The sequence below is a fragment of the Doryrhamphus excisus genome, linkage group LG22, assembly GCF_037039965.1.
Source record: "Doryrhamphus excisus strain RoL-2023G ecotype Guam linkage group LG22, RoL_Dexc_Guam_v1.1, whole genome shotgun sequence".
NCBI classification, from domain to species: domain Eukaryota; kingdom Metazoa; phylum Chordata; class Actinopteri; order Syngnathiformes; family Syngnathidae; genus Doryrhamphus; species Doryrhamphus excisus.
In genome coordinates, this window is record NC_136378.1 from 12,563,529 (window position 1) to 12,579,952 (window position 16,424).

The window sequence follows — 16,424 nt, forward strand, 5'->3', positions numbered from 1 at the left end:
CATTAATCTCACAAATATCACCAAAAGGCAAATTTCCCCAACTTGCTATAGATGAGCTGTTGTCTTGACTTTCAGCAAAAGTGACCCATTCTGTTGTCTTTTTTGTGGAGGACTCACAATGGCAGCGATCACAAGTATATTCTTCTTTTGAAGTAACACATAATCTTTGTCCTCTTCCGCCTCAGTTTGAGGCATTTTCATCTAACTTTGTATTCCACACTGTACAAGATGACCCCTCTTCTTACACTTACTGCACTTTATAAAAGTCAACTCACTTCCCCAGAACATCTCACATCTCATACTGTGACCCTGCAGACAAACTTGTGCAACTAAGTTTTATCCTCTGGAAAATCAGCATAGATTAAAGAGAGCTGAAGTCAAGAACAGCAAAGTGTCCTCCTAGAAAAGAACATCTAATTAAAATACAATTTGGAAGGAGACGACAGCTTTGTAGCCCTTTTGCTCGTCTAGCACTGTGTTAATGAAACCAGCACCTGTCAGTCAACAACTTGACGTTCTGTTGTTAAATAAATGTTCTTTACAAGCAAACCGCAATTCAACAAATATTCCTTCAGTGCCCTAATTGCCCTAATTAATCAGTTGGCTTGATGCCCATTGAACCATCACCTGATGCCCAGCAAGAACAAACTCATCCGCTCTGAAACCTTTTCCACGTCCCTTTCTCTGTTTCTTGTCTTGTGTTTACCTTGTCATTTATTCACCAACGTGGGAACGAGGGATGCTCTGATCCACCAATCAGTATTGGCCGATTTCCGTGAAAAAGCATGATGTCCATAAATACCCTTTAAAGCGATTACAAAAGCCGACCACCATTGCAGCCTACAGCCTGAAGTGATCGTCCCCGCACACTTTCCTTCACATGCAGGCACCCAGCAAAACATGCCACAAAAATATCTTGCCACCTTAGCACGTTAAAAGCTAATATTGAACCAATTTGATGAACAAACACTTTACAGAGTATGGTGCGTTAGCAAGGCTAGCAAGACAGTATGATCATCAGTCAAACGGCAGTAAATGCAGCCAAAATGCTGAACAACCCACAAAATCTATGACACTGCAGCTGTGCAGGCAAATCCGGTTTGTTTACAAACACTTCCTGTATGCAAGGCTAGTTATCGTGTCAACATCTGCTCTTGTGAGCGTGGTTTCCGCAGACGATCATTCAGCCAGTAGCAGGGCTGCAACCAGGAATTGACCTAACTCCTCCCCCTTATAGGGCACCCCTGGCGACACATTGGCCTGGGGGGCCTATCAGAATGAGCAGCACGAAGCCCCGATGGGACCAACCCTAGTTGTAACAGACCAACACACGGCCGTCCTCTCCGTTGCTCCGACTGCTCTTAAACTGTCAAATTTGACAAAGCCCTTATGACCGGTCATTTAATTAACCTTGTCAGGCATATCTCACTAATCTCCTTTCTAATTTCATCTGTTCATTTAAAGTCTTCTTAACGAGGCCAGTCCCCTAGCCAATCACATGTCCAGAATGGGAACATAAGCGTAAGGAACTTTTTTAATTAGAGCTGTCAGGAAATTGCCAAATATGGGCAAAGAAGAATCGATTGTCTTTCATTGCTTTCTTCGGAGAGATGTTGGGAATCACCTCGCGTTATGAATGTGTGTACTTCAAAAACCCAAGAAGGCTGAATGTGTGTGAGGACAAATAATACGGATATGAGACAGTAAAGGACCGTAAACGTGTGGGAAGGGAGGCAAGGAAAAGACAATGCTATATTGACTTGATTTGGAATAGTCAAGTATCACTTGCCTTCTTTGTGGCAGCTTCATTTCCTGTCAGAAAGGAAATTGAGATTCGCTATTGGCAGAAATGATTATCATATTTATTAAATCATATCTTGTCACTCTTGCAGTACTGTAGTGACAAATATTATTGTGGATTTTAGCAGCCTTTCCATCGCAAGCTAAGAGTTCGATGCTCCTCATCAGTAGCTGCATGAACGGCCGTTTGGTTGCAGAGGGAGAGAGTGAAAGGCAAGCCAGCAGTTCTCGCCTCGTGTCCACTGGACGCAAAGACAAACAGACCAACACAGACCTGACTTTTTGACCTGATCAAGTATGGAATATTCGGCTATCAGCCTGGGCTTGGAGGTATTTCACTCAACGAAATACATACTTGAATTTGAAATAATAATACGTAGTTCAGAATGTGCCAATCTCTTTGGTGAGTTTCCTGAGAGGGTAACCGGAGGGTGCCATCACTTCCGAAGGCAAGATGGACAGACGATAAATAAAAATATACTGCAAATACATTGACTAAACAAGGGAAACAGTGTTGAAGACGACATAAATAATACCAAACCATGGAACTGCCCTGCAACCAGTCTAGGGTATGGGTGGGCAAACTACGGCCCGGGGGCCCGTTCTTTCCATTATTATTATTATTATTATTATTATTATTATAAATGTAATTTGTTGTACCTCGCCTCTAACCTGAAGTCAGCCGGGATAGGCTCCAGCATACCCCCGTGACCCTAACGAGGATAAGGAAAAATCATGGAAGTTTCAGCTGCTGTGATTTAATGAGTAAAGTATAACGTAGTTTACTTGTTTTATTGTTCCTTGTCACAGAGCAGAAAGGCAAGTTATCATCACTGGAAGCCTGGCGCTTTGCAGCTAGGTAAAAAGTTCAAGTGAGGAAGTCAGAATGATGAGATATGGGAAGCGATTCTGTAGAAAGAGTCGCTCTGTAAAACAAATAAATAAATAAAATGCAGGAAACATTGGCTAAAAACTTTTTAAAGGGATTACCACTGACAACCCTCAAAGCTGCATTTGGCACACGGGATGTGATTTTGGAAGGGTGTCACTGGCAGGTACACAGCATAAGAAAGGATTTAGCAATGAGGCATTGCAGAATAAGAAAATAAGAAAGGATTTAACACGGAATCATTTGTTGGAGGCAGGCTGTAACTGGATGAAATGAGAAAGTCAACAGCCTGGCAGGTTACAGCTGAGCTGCCCATCACTGATATGTGTGTGTGTGTGTGTGTGTGTGTGTGTGTGTGTGTGTCACCATCTGTGTTGCCATGTGCAGCTGTGCTCTCTTAGAGCCCAAGATCCAAAACTCAGCTGTTCCCAATACAACTTCCACCCATGCAATACCTGAGCCACACACACGTGATTAAAACCATCATTTTACACGTATTCAGATGGACAAGTTGGAAATGTACTTCTGCACCGTCCTGCATTGTGAACAATCTTCCCAATATGGTGTATTTTCATCTTAAACAATCAAACGGTTTCCCTTTCATGGATAAGAAGAGCATGTGTAATCTGGCAGACAGGTCAGTGTTGGATGTGCCCTTCAGTAGATTTTTGTATTTTTACACAAACCTGGGCAAAGTACAGCCCTCGGGCCACGTCTGGCCTTTACCTCGCCCTGACAGGCCTGCGTAAGGTTCAAAATCTAAATCAGAAAATTTACTTCATGCATGGATTAAAACGGAGGTGCTTTTAATCCAAAGGTGTACGTACCTTAACCAAAACCATAACACTTGGTCACGATTCGGCTTTTTAGCTTCCTTTGTCGGTGGTGAACGATGGCAAAGGCAAAAGAGAGAAAGACAATATTATTGTAGTACAAACTAATCAATGTGTTCCAATCGTTACTTTAGTTGCCACCAATGTACCACAAAAAACAACTTTGGGATCTCATATAAAACTTGTCTGAAACAAATATGTACTTTTTTTTCCTTCCAATCTAATTTGGCTGCAAATGTAGCTTCTGTCAAGGGACTTTTTCTTTATTAATATAACTTGTGGAGGTAAATTGATTAAAGTAAGCATCCTTATGACTCCAGCTGGATGCCAGAAAGATAACATAAATCAATGCTGTAATCTAATATGACTTAATTTACTGCTTAGGCTGACAAAGACGTAGTATTGAGTACTCCACATTCAATTGTACTGTATTGCTTTAATCTCTTTGACTTGTTTATTCTTCTATTATTTTGGATCGATCGACCCTAACAGTCTCTCCTCTGATGATTATTGATTATTGATCTGGAATTAACTGACAACTACTGACACATTTTGGGCTCGTAACTTAAATGCTGGAAACGCTTGGTCCATTGCAAACTACTTTTCAAATAAATAATATTTTGATGTGCAACTGTCACATACTGTATTGCTCCTGTGGTGTCTTCATTCTTAATGTCATTTACCTCAGAGGAACAGCAGGAACGCAGGGAACCATGCTAACTGCCAGTCTCATTAAACAGCCATTTGGATTTTGATGAACAGCCAACATCTGTGAGAATAAAGCATATAGTCGCTTGAGAGTGATGGGGTGTGGATAGTATAGGAGGGTATGTATTACAACGTAGGGAAGGTAAATAGTCTTTTAATAACGCACAATGGTTGAATCCAGGCAAGTGAAACTGGGAAAAATTCCCAGTACTCCGGATGGCCGATCCATCCGTGGGAACATGCCGGCCGGCCATCATTATCCACTGCGATCATGCTAAATGCTGAATGAATATTTCTGGTTCAACTACTCTGAAGAAAAGTTAGCATACTTTAGTTTTATTGATTGAGTTGGCTAATTAGGACGTATTCATATCCACACAATGTTTGCAAAGCTTCCTTGATACTGCTAGCTTACTCAGGGGGAAAAGAGAAAAATACTATATGATGTTTATTTAATGTTCATCTTGATAAGTAGCTCGTAGTTAAGTGGCGCGACGAGGGTCACGAATTACATGAATTGGGGTGACATCATGAACTGGCGACAAGGAGGTCCAAGGCCTTCCTGGATTTGGATGTTGGGGTTTGCAGATGTTGCAAAAACATGAAAAACATGCATGAAAAATGTGTGTCTTGTTACGCGTATCGGCAGTACTGGCCTTGTATTACTGGCCTTTGGTCACCACCAAAATATTCAGCATCGGCCACCCTTACCAGGTAACGATGTTAGATCGTTATACTGTACGTCAACTAGATCCGGAATCACCGTACACAGATCTATGTAGTTGGATCATAGGAATATCAATCGATACCTCGATGTAGTAGATGAATCATTACGGTAAGAATATGACTCCTTTTGCATGATTCAGACTTTTACTTGTTTTTCAACTTTCCGTGTCAAAACAAGAAGACTGACGAGCATTTCATAGAAAGTACACAAGTAGATGGGCTCCGAAATAATGCTGGCACATCAATACGCTGCCTGTCTGCTCGCTGCCGCTTGTAATGATCAACGGTCCTCGCTGCTATTTAGCAGTCGTTTGATATTGTCAAAACATTGCACAAAAGTACGTAGTCAATGTGGAGAAGAATACAAATATTTTTCAGAGAAGAAGAATAATCATCTTTTGGGTTATTTTTGCAAAATATCCACATGGAAGTCACAGAAACATGGAGGCTGTGCAATCAGCAGCATTTTGTGAAATGATGATGATGATGATGATGATGATGCACCAGCCTGATTTACAATGCCTCGCTAACATTAATGACAGCAATACAGCGGCTTCAGCCACCAAAAGAAACCAGGACTCATCCCGACTGCATGATATGCACACTCAATTCTTAGGTTATAGTTTTGATCTACTGAATGATGGATTATTTTAATCACCGTAAAAACATTTTGGACTTTAATTTAAAAAAAAAACCACGCTAACCAGGACGTACGCTAAACAAGGTTCCGCCGTATAACGAAAGAATTGTGTTCTGTGTTGCAGGTATGCCTCTCAGTTTGGACTGCAAGGCATTTTTTGGCTACAGTGGAGAAAACAGGAGGCCTATCATCTACTGGATGAAAGGAGAGAAGTTTGTTGAGGAACTCGCAGGACACATTAAAGAAAGTGAAGTCAGGTAATTACCCATGATGGAAAGAAGAAAGAATAATGGACATGATATTTGATATTTACGTTGTACCATAAGTTGCTGGTTAAGAAAAATGTGTGACTTGTAGTGAGAAAATCTCAACACTTTTACTTTCAGTTTTACTCCGTGTTATTTCCCTCGCTTTCCAGAAGGGCCACTCGCTGGGTTGTTTCAGAATAATAGTATTGAGGATGTGGGGGTATTTAAATTTGAAACTAATCATGCCCCGTGGTATTTAATTAACCTTCGCCTGATGAGTTCTCCAACTAGTCCTCTGAGTACCTGCGATCCAATCATTCCACTGTTCCAAATTCAACATATCTCATTTGTAGGGAGAGATTTCATCCGTCATGTTTGGGTCCATCCACCTTGCTGCCCCGTGGGCGGTGGTGGGCGGTGGTGGGCAGTGGTGGGCAGTGGTGGGCAGTGGTGGGCGGTGGTGGGCGGTGGTGGGCGGTGGGCGGTGGGCAGTGGTGGGCGGTGGGCAATGCATCCGTGTGTCTATTTGCATTGGCTCCGTGTTCATTACACACATTTGTTCACCTTCAAATTGCCACATTTGCAAACGACTCAAAGTTGAACTCCCTCACCTCGCTCTGAACTCATCATACATAATAGGATGGATTTGTGGGAACAAATTATGGAAAATAAAATCTGCACATCATTACTCGAGGCCACGGCATAGCGTCTCGAATTATTCCAGCCAGTGCTGTCCAGCGACTCAGCAATTTTGCAACTCGGCGTTCTCACGGTTCACTTGTGTGCATTGAATTGCAAAATGTACACACGGGCAACTGCCTCATTCATACATTGGCTTAGCATCACCAGATTAAAGGGCAAATTTATATGCCCCCATACCCGGGTCAAGTCCATGACCGCTGAAGAATCCCTTTTGGGGTGATGTAAAGGTTTCAACGCATCAAGTCTGGTAATGGGAATGGGAATGGGAATGGGAATGGTTTACTTTCATTTGAACATGCATCGGATTCCAATAGAGTGCATCCCATAATGAGTTCCCAGTTCCACATGTCCAAAAGGAGTAGGAAGAAGCAAAGCTTATTAAATCCTACCCCTCCATCTGGTACTTTTACAATCACTAACTGTTACATTTGTTCACTTCCTGCTTTCCTAATATAGTTAAAGTTTTAATTTTAATTTTTTTATTTTTATTTTTTGTCCCGTACCAAAGTACTGGGTGATATGAGCATCCAATGCCATAATGGGTACCATAGTAAGTGTCAATATAGTGATATATATAGCACATCATGACTGGTTCAAGACTCAAAGACTAAAATTAAAATTATGGGATTATGGGATGCACTCAATTGTAATCTGATGCATGTTCAAATGAAATAAAACCATTACCATTACCATTACCATTACCATTTGCATCGGCTGCTGTTTGTATCATCACAGCCACTTGAAGTAAGGAAGGTATTCCTATGGTGGTGCCAGACTTTTGGGGACCAAATTACGGGGACCAAATGTGCTGTTTCAGCACAGGCGGTCTGGCCTCTGTGGTCGCGGTTGAACTTGACCCTGAATCAGATTCATAGAGACATGTCAACCCCCAGGCGTCGGTTCAGTCTGCCTCCTGTCCTCCTCCTGCTTGCAGGCTCATGGAGGATGTGACCTCACCATAAGGACAGAGGCTTTTTGCACCTGCTTCAGTGTTCTCTACATGCCTCCTTACTCCCTCTGTCCTACTTTTTAATGCACTCTACTTGGCTTAACACCACACATTACTCTTCGCATCGTTTACCCCTTTTCATGTTCTTAGATCATCCTCTACTCTTCTTTTGTCCCGACAGTAGACCTCTTTGTTTCCTTTCCCTCTGTCTCCAGCAAGCAATTTGTGAAACATGGACCTCCATGTCTCCACCTTTTACACATGCGTTTTATTCTCAACCCTTTTATTCTTTATTTCATTCTCACACCGCTTCTCTTCGATTAAAAAGACATTTTCAGACAGTGAAGTCCGTGTTTAAAGAGCACATCTGACTGCTGTCTTGGAACTTCTGTGTTTGTGTGCAGAATCATAAGGGAGCATTTAGGAGAAAAGGAGGTACAGCTATCCTTGACGTTTGACGCTATCGAGGAGGCCGACCTGGCTAATTACACCTGCTACGTGGAGAACCACATAGGGCGGCGGCGTGGGAGTGCAATACTACAGAAGAAAGGTAGGGAAATCTCTGTGCTCACATGCTGCAATAAGGTCGTCATTGTGCCAAAGACTTGCTGAAGGGGCGCATCTCAGTTCAAGTACGTCACAAAGGCGAGGACCCATGGCGCCGCAACAGCCCCTCCTGACTTTCTTCATTTGCAGTATGCAATATGAAGTGGCGGAGGACTTGGTGCCACATCTGCCTCACAGCCAGCAGATAAAGTGGGTTGTTTGTGGAAATGTGCCCTGGGATTGACGGTGCCACCATCATAAAGTCAGCTGGTCTAACCCAACTGGTGCACCCACAAAAGCCGCCCTGAGTGGGGTTTGCTTCCACAGCCACCCCTGCTGACTGCTATATTACCCTCCTAAACCTCACTTTGGAGTAGACCTGCAAATACTAGTTAGGATTGATTCATTGGATGATTGACGACTTATCGATGCACACGTCATGGATTCAATGATTAATCGTTGGAGCTCTACTCCCGGGGATCAAATCCACACATGAGATTCCAGATCGCTAGTCAGCAAGCTAAAAGATAGTGATTCATAGTCAAAGACCTTGATACAATACAATATACAATATACAATATACAATATACAATATACAATATACAATACTTCCATCTACACTTTGCACTTTTAGCACTGCCAAAAACAGTGGACTTACCTTGAAAACATATTTATTTATTGAACAACTCAATACTCTCATATGTGACTTTTACTCATCTGTCATACATATTCTGGTGTCTGCAATACATATCTGCTCCTTTGCAATATTATGTGTGTATATCTTGGATAGTTTGTATATATTGTGTCTTTTTTTTTACTTTACTTTTTGTATACTTTTTTTTAAAGGAGAAGCTCTCCAATGTCATTGTACATCTGGTATAATGACAATGAAGGCCATTCCATTCCAAAAAAAATAAGTACAATACAAAATAGCCCCCCCCCCCCCCCCCCCCCTTATAAGGAGGATGCAGTGTTAACTTTAGAAAAGCCCGTTTGACTGACAGGTAAACAGGTAAGACAGGTAGTGTGCAGGAAGTGCACCTGAAAGCAAATAGCACCTGGCAGACATGATAAGAAACCAAAAGAAAAGATCTCATAGTCTCCACTTTAGAGGTTCATCTGAAAAATGCATGAGCGTTCCGTGTGTAAAACATCTGCAGCCAGCCTTGTGGTAACTCGCATCTGGAGAGGCAGCCATTGCCAGATACGGGCCAGGGAACGGGAGACAAAAAGGAAAATGACACATCCTGTATCACGGATGTGCATAATTGGAAACCAATGGGCAAGGTGTTTGGGGGTGGGATGGAAAATAAACATCAATGAAGAAGGACGACACCGGGAAAACAAAGAGTTGTCAGATCCAGACCAAGGAATGAAGATGGCCGATGTAAGGAGAGCACAAACAGAGACAAAGGAAGGTGAGATAATCCAAGAGGAGTCCAAGAGGAAAGGTGGTGAACTGAAAACACTTCTCTCTTTTTTCTCTGACTCCTGCTGAAGGCCTTGAGTGTCAAATCTATCTTACTATACTTAACTAGCACCCTGGAGACTCCTGGAAGCACACACTCACACACGCGCACACGCACACACACACACACACACACACACACTCAAACTGACTCAGTCCTCCATTGGGGGTCGTCAGGACATGTCGTCATTACTTAACCGTACAATAACAAAGATGGAGAGGAATGCGTACGTGTGTGTGGTTGATCGGAACATACGTAGTTTGTGGAATAAACACGGGAAAGTTTCTCCGGGTACTCCGGTTTCCTCCCACATTCCAAAAACATGCTAGGTTAATTGGCCACTCCAAATTGTCCATAGGTATGAATGTGAGTGTGAATGGTTGTTTGTCAATTCAAATATATCGACATAAAGAAGATTTCCTCAAGCTAAGTCCAGGGTTAGGGTCCAGGTCCAGTCCCACAGCCCCCCCTAAAAAGATTGGAGAGCCCCAGGCCACGTCCATTTTGTGGCTCCAGGTATCTACTCTCTGTGACCTGAGTTCAGAATTGAGTGGGTCTGTCTGGTGGAAAAACTTCTGTGCTTAGTTTGAGATTTTATGAGTGACACAGTCTCTGAGCATAAAACTGCTTTTGTGCTTTGAGCGCCAGAGGGAAGAATGAACGCAAACGAGTGTGTCCATTCTGGGTTGAAAGCACCGTCCATTTTTTCCCTTTTCTCGGAGCGGCATGTGTATTTATTTTACTTTTGTCTTCAGATCACTTGACTTGCTGTCCTCTCGTTCCGTCACCAGTAGCTAGCAGGTGGGGGGGCAGGGACATGCTGCATCTCTCTTTTTTTTTTTGGGTCCACCTGGGTCCGGACCGGTCCCAGCTCTTGTGTGAAAAACAATCTGGAGACAGACGGATGTCGTCGGATACCGATGAATCGTTACACCTCTATAATGAAATGTCAATAATTGAATTATTGTCCATGTGAAAATGATGAATTAAAAAGCATAAGGATAATGTCTACCTTTGATTGGGCAGCAGCGATGTGCTGTGAATGGCATCCCAATGTTGAGTTTTGCTGACCATCAGTAGCTTTCACCATCGTTATCGTTAATAGCCTGAGACACAACTGTCAGTCATCGTGTGACAGCTCTATTTTAGCAGGGTGCTGAGCTTTCATCTACAAGAACACTTTTGTTGCGGTGAACTTCAGTAAGTCAACGAGAGGCATCAGCACGCCATCGCGGCGTTCGGAACGGCGCTCAGCAGAAATATGAACTTGACTGAGTGAATTTGATTTTGGCAATTGAAAGCAGCAAATAATTAGCCTCCTCCGCCTCTTCCTCGCCTTTCAAAGTTCAGTAACCACACTAAATAGCAAACACCGACCCCCGACCCCACCGCCACCCCCCCCCCCACATCCACACATACACCCCGCCTTCTGGTGTGTGATGCCTTGTAGCAAGGCAAGGCCACGTTAGAGCGCCTGAACGCAACACAACAGCCGGGACAAAGCACATGTTCTGCTAAGTTAGCACACGTTATTAAAGCTTGATTTCACACGTGCATGCATGCATGATTGGATTAGGAGTGCACTCTCGCCCCCGTCACCCAATGGGTAATATCCGCATCCATTTATGGTTTGTGTATCTTCAACACGCTTGGACAGGAATGGTAGCTGACAGAGAAGAAAGATGCCCTGAGCCGACATGATGAGTCTTACTAGAAAGTAAAATGGATCACTGGGGAATAAAAACAATACAAAGGACGCTAATGCTTTGGTTTTGGATGTTTCTAGCATGACATAGTACCTTGCATGACGATGCATACGGATCAGCAGCCCCCCTCCCTGCTCTTATCTACTATATATCTCTAGCTCTATATATACTATATATACGTATATATATATATAATATCTTCTAAAATATTATCAAATATCCCTCCTCAAAGGAAAATCGACCGCTTCTTCAGGTCCGACAGCCCCCTGAAGCCTTGACATCAATGCCTCAGGCTAAACCAAGTCGAGGCAAAACAGTGTAAACTAGTATGTATATACCCAGTTGTTGTATGTACCTGACCGTTTACATTACTGACAAAATAGTCCTTGAAGAAAGTACTTCTAACTCACATAAGAAGCATCATTTTTAATACTTCATGAATGCATGCATGAATTTATGAATCAATGCATTTGTATGAGGACATTTCAAATGCTATGCTAGTAGCTGGTGGCTATGTTCGTGGTATTTAGGAGGACCTGGAGTTGGTCAAATGTGAAAACGATACATAACCATTGCCGCACAGTGGCCGAGTGGTTAGCAATCAGGACATCAGAAAGACCTGGGCGGACCTTCTCCGCTTGGGCATCTCTGTGTGATTGCAGTATAAAGTATAAAGTAAAAATTGTAGTATTGTTAGGTAAGAAGTTGTAAAATGTGTTATGACTTCATATTGGCATTTATTACTGCTGTTGTAAGCAATAAAGCCATTGTAACGCTAAACTGTTTCTGCTGAGCACTAATAGATTCATTAGCAAAATGTGTGACAGCTAAATGAAGGTGAGATACAGGAGAGGGAGAATCGAGGGGGGAAGCGTGAACAGGAGAGAAGAGGAATAGAGACAGAGGAGAGAAAGATGACATGATCAGGCCAACTGCTTTCATGTAACCTGAGAGTAAATATTTGGCAATTAGTTCAATGTCTGCCATAGGCCGACACTGCAGGCAATACGGTGGAAGTAGTTTGTCACAGCGTTGGAGAGACTTCTGCTGGTGAAAGGCGGTAATGTCAGACTTGAACTGGGGAGTCATATTTTCCCGCATAAACTGACAGATGGACAAATTCAACACCAAGCATGGATTCATCATTCATAAGCGTGACAGCGCAGGGAGTCACATGACGCCACACAAATCTGCTGCATAGACAAAAGTCACGGCACACCTGATACTCAAAACGTGATGTTCATCTTCTTTCATTTTTAATCATCTGCCATATCATTTGGTCTATTTAAAAAAAGATTTGTCAGAGAGAATTTCATGAATTCCACAGGAACATCAGCTCAGGTCTATTTCTTTCAGATTTTGACATACGCATAACTGAAAAAGACTTTTAAAGAAAACCCAGTGCATCCTTTCCCAAGCTTGCTCTCTCCTCGCTCCTCCAGGAGCATTTTAAGTAATTGAGATGTCCTCTAAGGGACCATGCTGAGATCAATTCCTGGGTCACAGGCAGGAGGTCCGAAAAGAGGAATCACAAATTAGGCATCTCAACATATCTCAACAACCTTGACGAGTAAAGAGAACACAGAGTTGCAAAACTCAAAGGAGAATGAATCTTACATTATTAAAGGGGACCTATTCTGCTTTTTCCACTTTTCTGACCTATAAATGTATAAATGTTGTTAGAATGATGTATTTCCGTGTTAAGCGATGCTGAAATTTCCGATAATGTTTGTGCATTTGTGCATTTTTCTGGTGTCGTTATGCAGGACAATCTGTGCTGGGACAAGCCTACGTATGAACAACTCCCATGTTTAGTTTGTACACAGTTAGATGTTTTACACCACCAAGTCATGCCAGGCCTGATTCTGTCCACCCAGGAGCACACGGCTTCCTAGTCGAAATCGGTGTGTCCCATTGTGTACACGACAGAGTAATCGGAGCTGAACTGTTGTATCATTGTTTGTTGTTCTTCTACCCCTGAAGTGGCAAGTGTAGTATGGTCCGCCTGGGCTCCATTCCACAACATGAGAGTCGGAAGGGCAAGCCATCCAGCTAAAAAAAATAAGTTTTCCAGCTTCCCTGAGATCAATGGAGGGGCATATCATGTTTTTTTAGCTAACTGCTTATTTTTAGCCTTATGCATTTATTTCAGAATAACCGACCTATAACTGTACACCCAATAGAAATGCGGCATGCAGGGGACTGCATTTAAAAAAAAAAAGTGCAAAAAATGGGACCACTCTCCAAGTGCCTATCGGGGTTTGAAGTGAAATGGTCTGAGTAGTAGTCATCTATGTGCTTTTGTGTTGTGTTTGTGTGCGTGGCACCAAGAGACCGGGTGCCAGCAAGATAGTAATAGATCACATTTCCAACGTTGTCATTCACCAACCGTGTCCCATTAATCTCCCATCCGGTCCGACCGCCTATGATAGCACTATCATTCATTCAAAGACATACACTCGCCATTGCAAACTTCAGTGCTGTGGCATCGAACACTTATTAACGGCGGCTTTCTAGTTAGAGTTAGGAGGCAGGGCAGGCCTGCAGCTTGTACCCAGGCATGCCCATATAAGGAAGTCACCGATGAAAGAACGTGGGAAATCGTGACACTATGAAAAATAAACAAAATATATAATCCTCAAGGCATGCTGGGTGTCCTCCTGTTGGCTTCCCAGGATGCCTTGCGGCTTTGTAATTAAGTTAGATTCTCCCAAAATATTTAGCCCAAAAAATGAATGAATGTGCAGGAATCTACTGACCTGTGATGTTGTTTATCGTCTTTCCTATCCCTGCTCTGTGCGGGTAGATATGTATCGTCTGGAGTTGGCTGGAGGTCTGGGGGTCATATTGCTGCTGCTGGGAGTCCTAACTGCACTCTATAAGTGTTACAACCTGGAAATCATGCTGTGCTACAGGAGACATTTTGGCAGTGATGAAACTGAAGATGGTAAGTTTTCTTGAGGCTCGATTTTATTGTTTTGCCCTGCAGCTATCGTGACAACGTGAGCTGTAAATACTTGTATATGGTGGCCCGCAGGGGCAGACGCAGAGCAACAACCAAATGCTCCAAACACGGAAGTCGTCCAAAAGTATACCTGCATTCGCATTTAAAAATAAGAGGAAAAAGATTTTCCCGAATTAAAAAAAAAAAAAGGGAAAATGAGTGGAAAAATGAAAAATCTCTATGTGAGGATAATTGGCGACTCCAAATTGTCCATAGGTATGAATTGTTTGTATGAATAAATGAATAAATAAAGCATCAACCAGTCAGGACAAACAAAAAAAAAAGCTACACAGATACAAACATAAATGCACCAAGTGTACATACTGTATTTTAATATCTGCCTTGGATCGTTTGCATGCTTTTTATATAATTCCTTTCTCTCTAAGTCTATTTCTGTCTGTGTCTTATGTAGATAATAAAGACTATGATGCCTATCTCTCTTATACTAAAGTGGATCTGGATTCATTGGGCAGGTCAGCCATCTCTGTGCATCCATGCTGTATGCAACAATGTCACTTCTTCTACAATTCCATTATATGACATACTTGCACACACAAACTGAGTGGACATGGTTCATTCATATATACATTGGCAAAAGGGTGCAAATTAAAAAAAAAAAGCCTCATTATGCCCCTTTTCCACTGAGTGATACCCTACTCACCGCAGCTTTACTGCCCCCCCCCAAAGCGCGGCCAGTAGAGCTGAGGCAACCCCAAGGTGGAGCTCAGCATTGGAAAAGCCGCCCCATCAGATTGTATCCTACGCTATCTTGTCATGTACTCCATGATGACTTGGTGCTACTTTGAACTTCTGCAGACCGAGCAGCGACGAGGAGACGTTTGCTTTGGAAATCTTGCCTGACGTGTTGGAGAAACATTATGGATACAAGCTGTTTATACCAGACAGAGATCTCATTCCTAGCAGTAGTAAGTATCCATCGGTCATCCTGCTATCGACCCGGCCCCCTGCGCACACACACACACACACACACACAGAATCCCAACCCCCAGAGCAATCACTTCATGTTGCTATACATCACTGACACACATTGTACTGCATGGATGTATATATTTGATCACAGTTGTACCTCTTGCAAACTCTTTGTCATTGTCCTTACTTTTGGCTAACACACACATGCAAACGTTGCCTCTCGGTCTCCTTCTTACTCACCCACACAGACACGCGAATGGACGCATTCTACACACACAATTTGTCATCATTTGTGGGATTATGTGTCACTCCCCGTCCTGTACTCAAGGGGGAAATTCACTTGTTATTGCTCTATCTGTCAATGCCTTGACCTCACCCACAAACACACGTCTACGTACTACACACACGAGCACTCTCACATAAATGGAGGACTTTTTAATAATACTAAAACATGAGCATAATGGTCTACATAAGTTCAAAGACACCAACTAGGTGCAACAATAGTCAATAAGAATATCCGACACTTGGGGAAGCGTAATACATTTAAATGAACATTAAATAGAAAGTGTGAATTTGAAAAGGAAACACAAGCATGCCTAATTGTACTAATCTTCCGTGATATTGGTGCCAAAGAATTACTGAGTGTGAAATTGCAGTGGGTGTGTCGGAAAATTCTGTCATTATTTTAACAATTCGTGCAAATCATCTGTAATAATGAACAGCCTCAGGGGACTGACTTTATTTCAAAAAAAAAAACAATTAAGGACCATACAGACAGCACCAAAAAAACATTTTAGAAAGCATTTTGAGGAAGGCTTCTGCATCAATGGTCTCATAAAAATGCTTGCTGTAATGTATAAACTATAAAATGAAAAGGGAAGAAGAAATAAGCCATGACGGCTCTTATGATATTTTGTACCAGCATGTCCGTCACATGGCTCCTCTTGGAAAAATGTTGGCTCTAAATGTGTTATACTGCATATGTGAAATATTCACTAACAACTGTAATTTATTAGTATGTGGTTAAAAGTGCAGTCATATGAAAATCACAGCTTTACAGTCCAGCCATGTTTTTTTCAATGTTTTAAATTCCCCAAAAAATTGACGATAAGCCTTCACTGACTCACATGTACTCAACAAAGACTCAAGTTTCACTAGCTCGCAAGTATTCGGAGAAAACCTGTGTTTTGGTTTGCTCGGCTAGGACTCGAGTTTCAGTGACTTACGTTTCAGTGACTCGCAGCAAACGACACTTGAATGAATTTCCAGCTGTG

The 16,424-nt window shown here is 42.4% G+C and overlaps 1 protein-coding gene across 6 annotated transcripts in view; it reads left to right on the forward strand.

The window, feature by feature from the left end:
* The window catches only part of il1rapl2 (interleukin 1 receptor accessory protein-like 2), a 205,845-nt gene that overhangs the window by 182,714 nt on the left and 6,707 nt on the right, over positions 1-16,424 (forward strand). For all 6 annotated transcript variants that reach the window (XR_009120848.2, XM_058062860.2, XM_058062863.2 and 3 more), the window contains 5 exons: positions 5,721-5,853; positions 7,900-8,045; positions 14,023-14,163; positions 14,633-14,693; positions 15,037-15,146. Coding sequence is in view for 5 of the 6 variants with exons in the window: in XM_058062860.2 (XP_057918843.2) it covers positions 5,721-5,853; positions 7,900-8,045; positions 14,023-14,163; positions 14,633-14,693; positions 15,037-15,146 (591 nt within the window). In the remaining variant the exon portion in view is untranslated. The remainder of the gene's footprint in view (positions 1-5,720; positions 5,854-7,899; positions 8,046-14,022; positions 14,164-14,632; positions 14,694-15,036; positions 15,147-16,424) is intronic.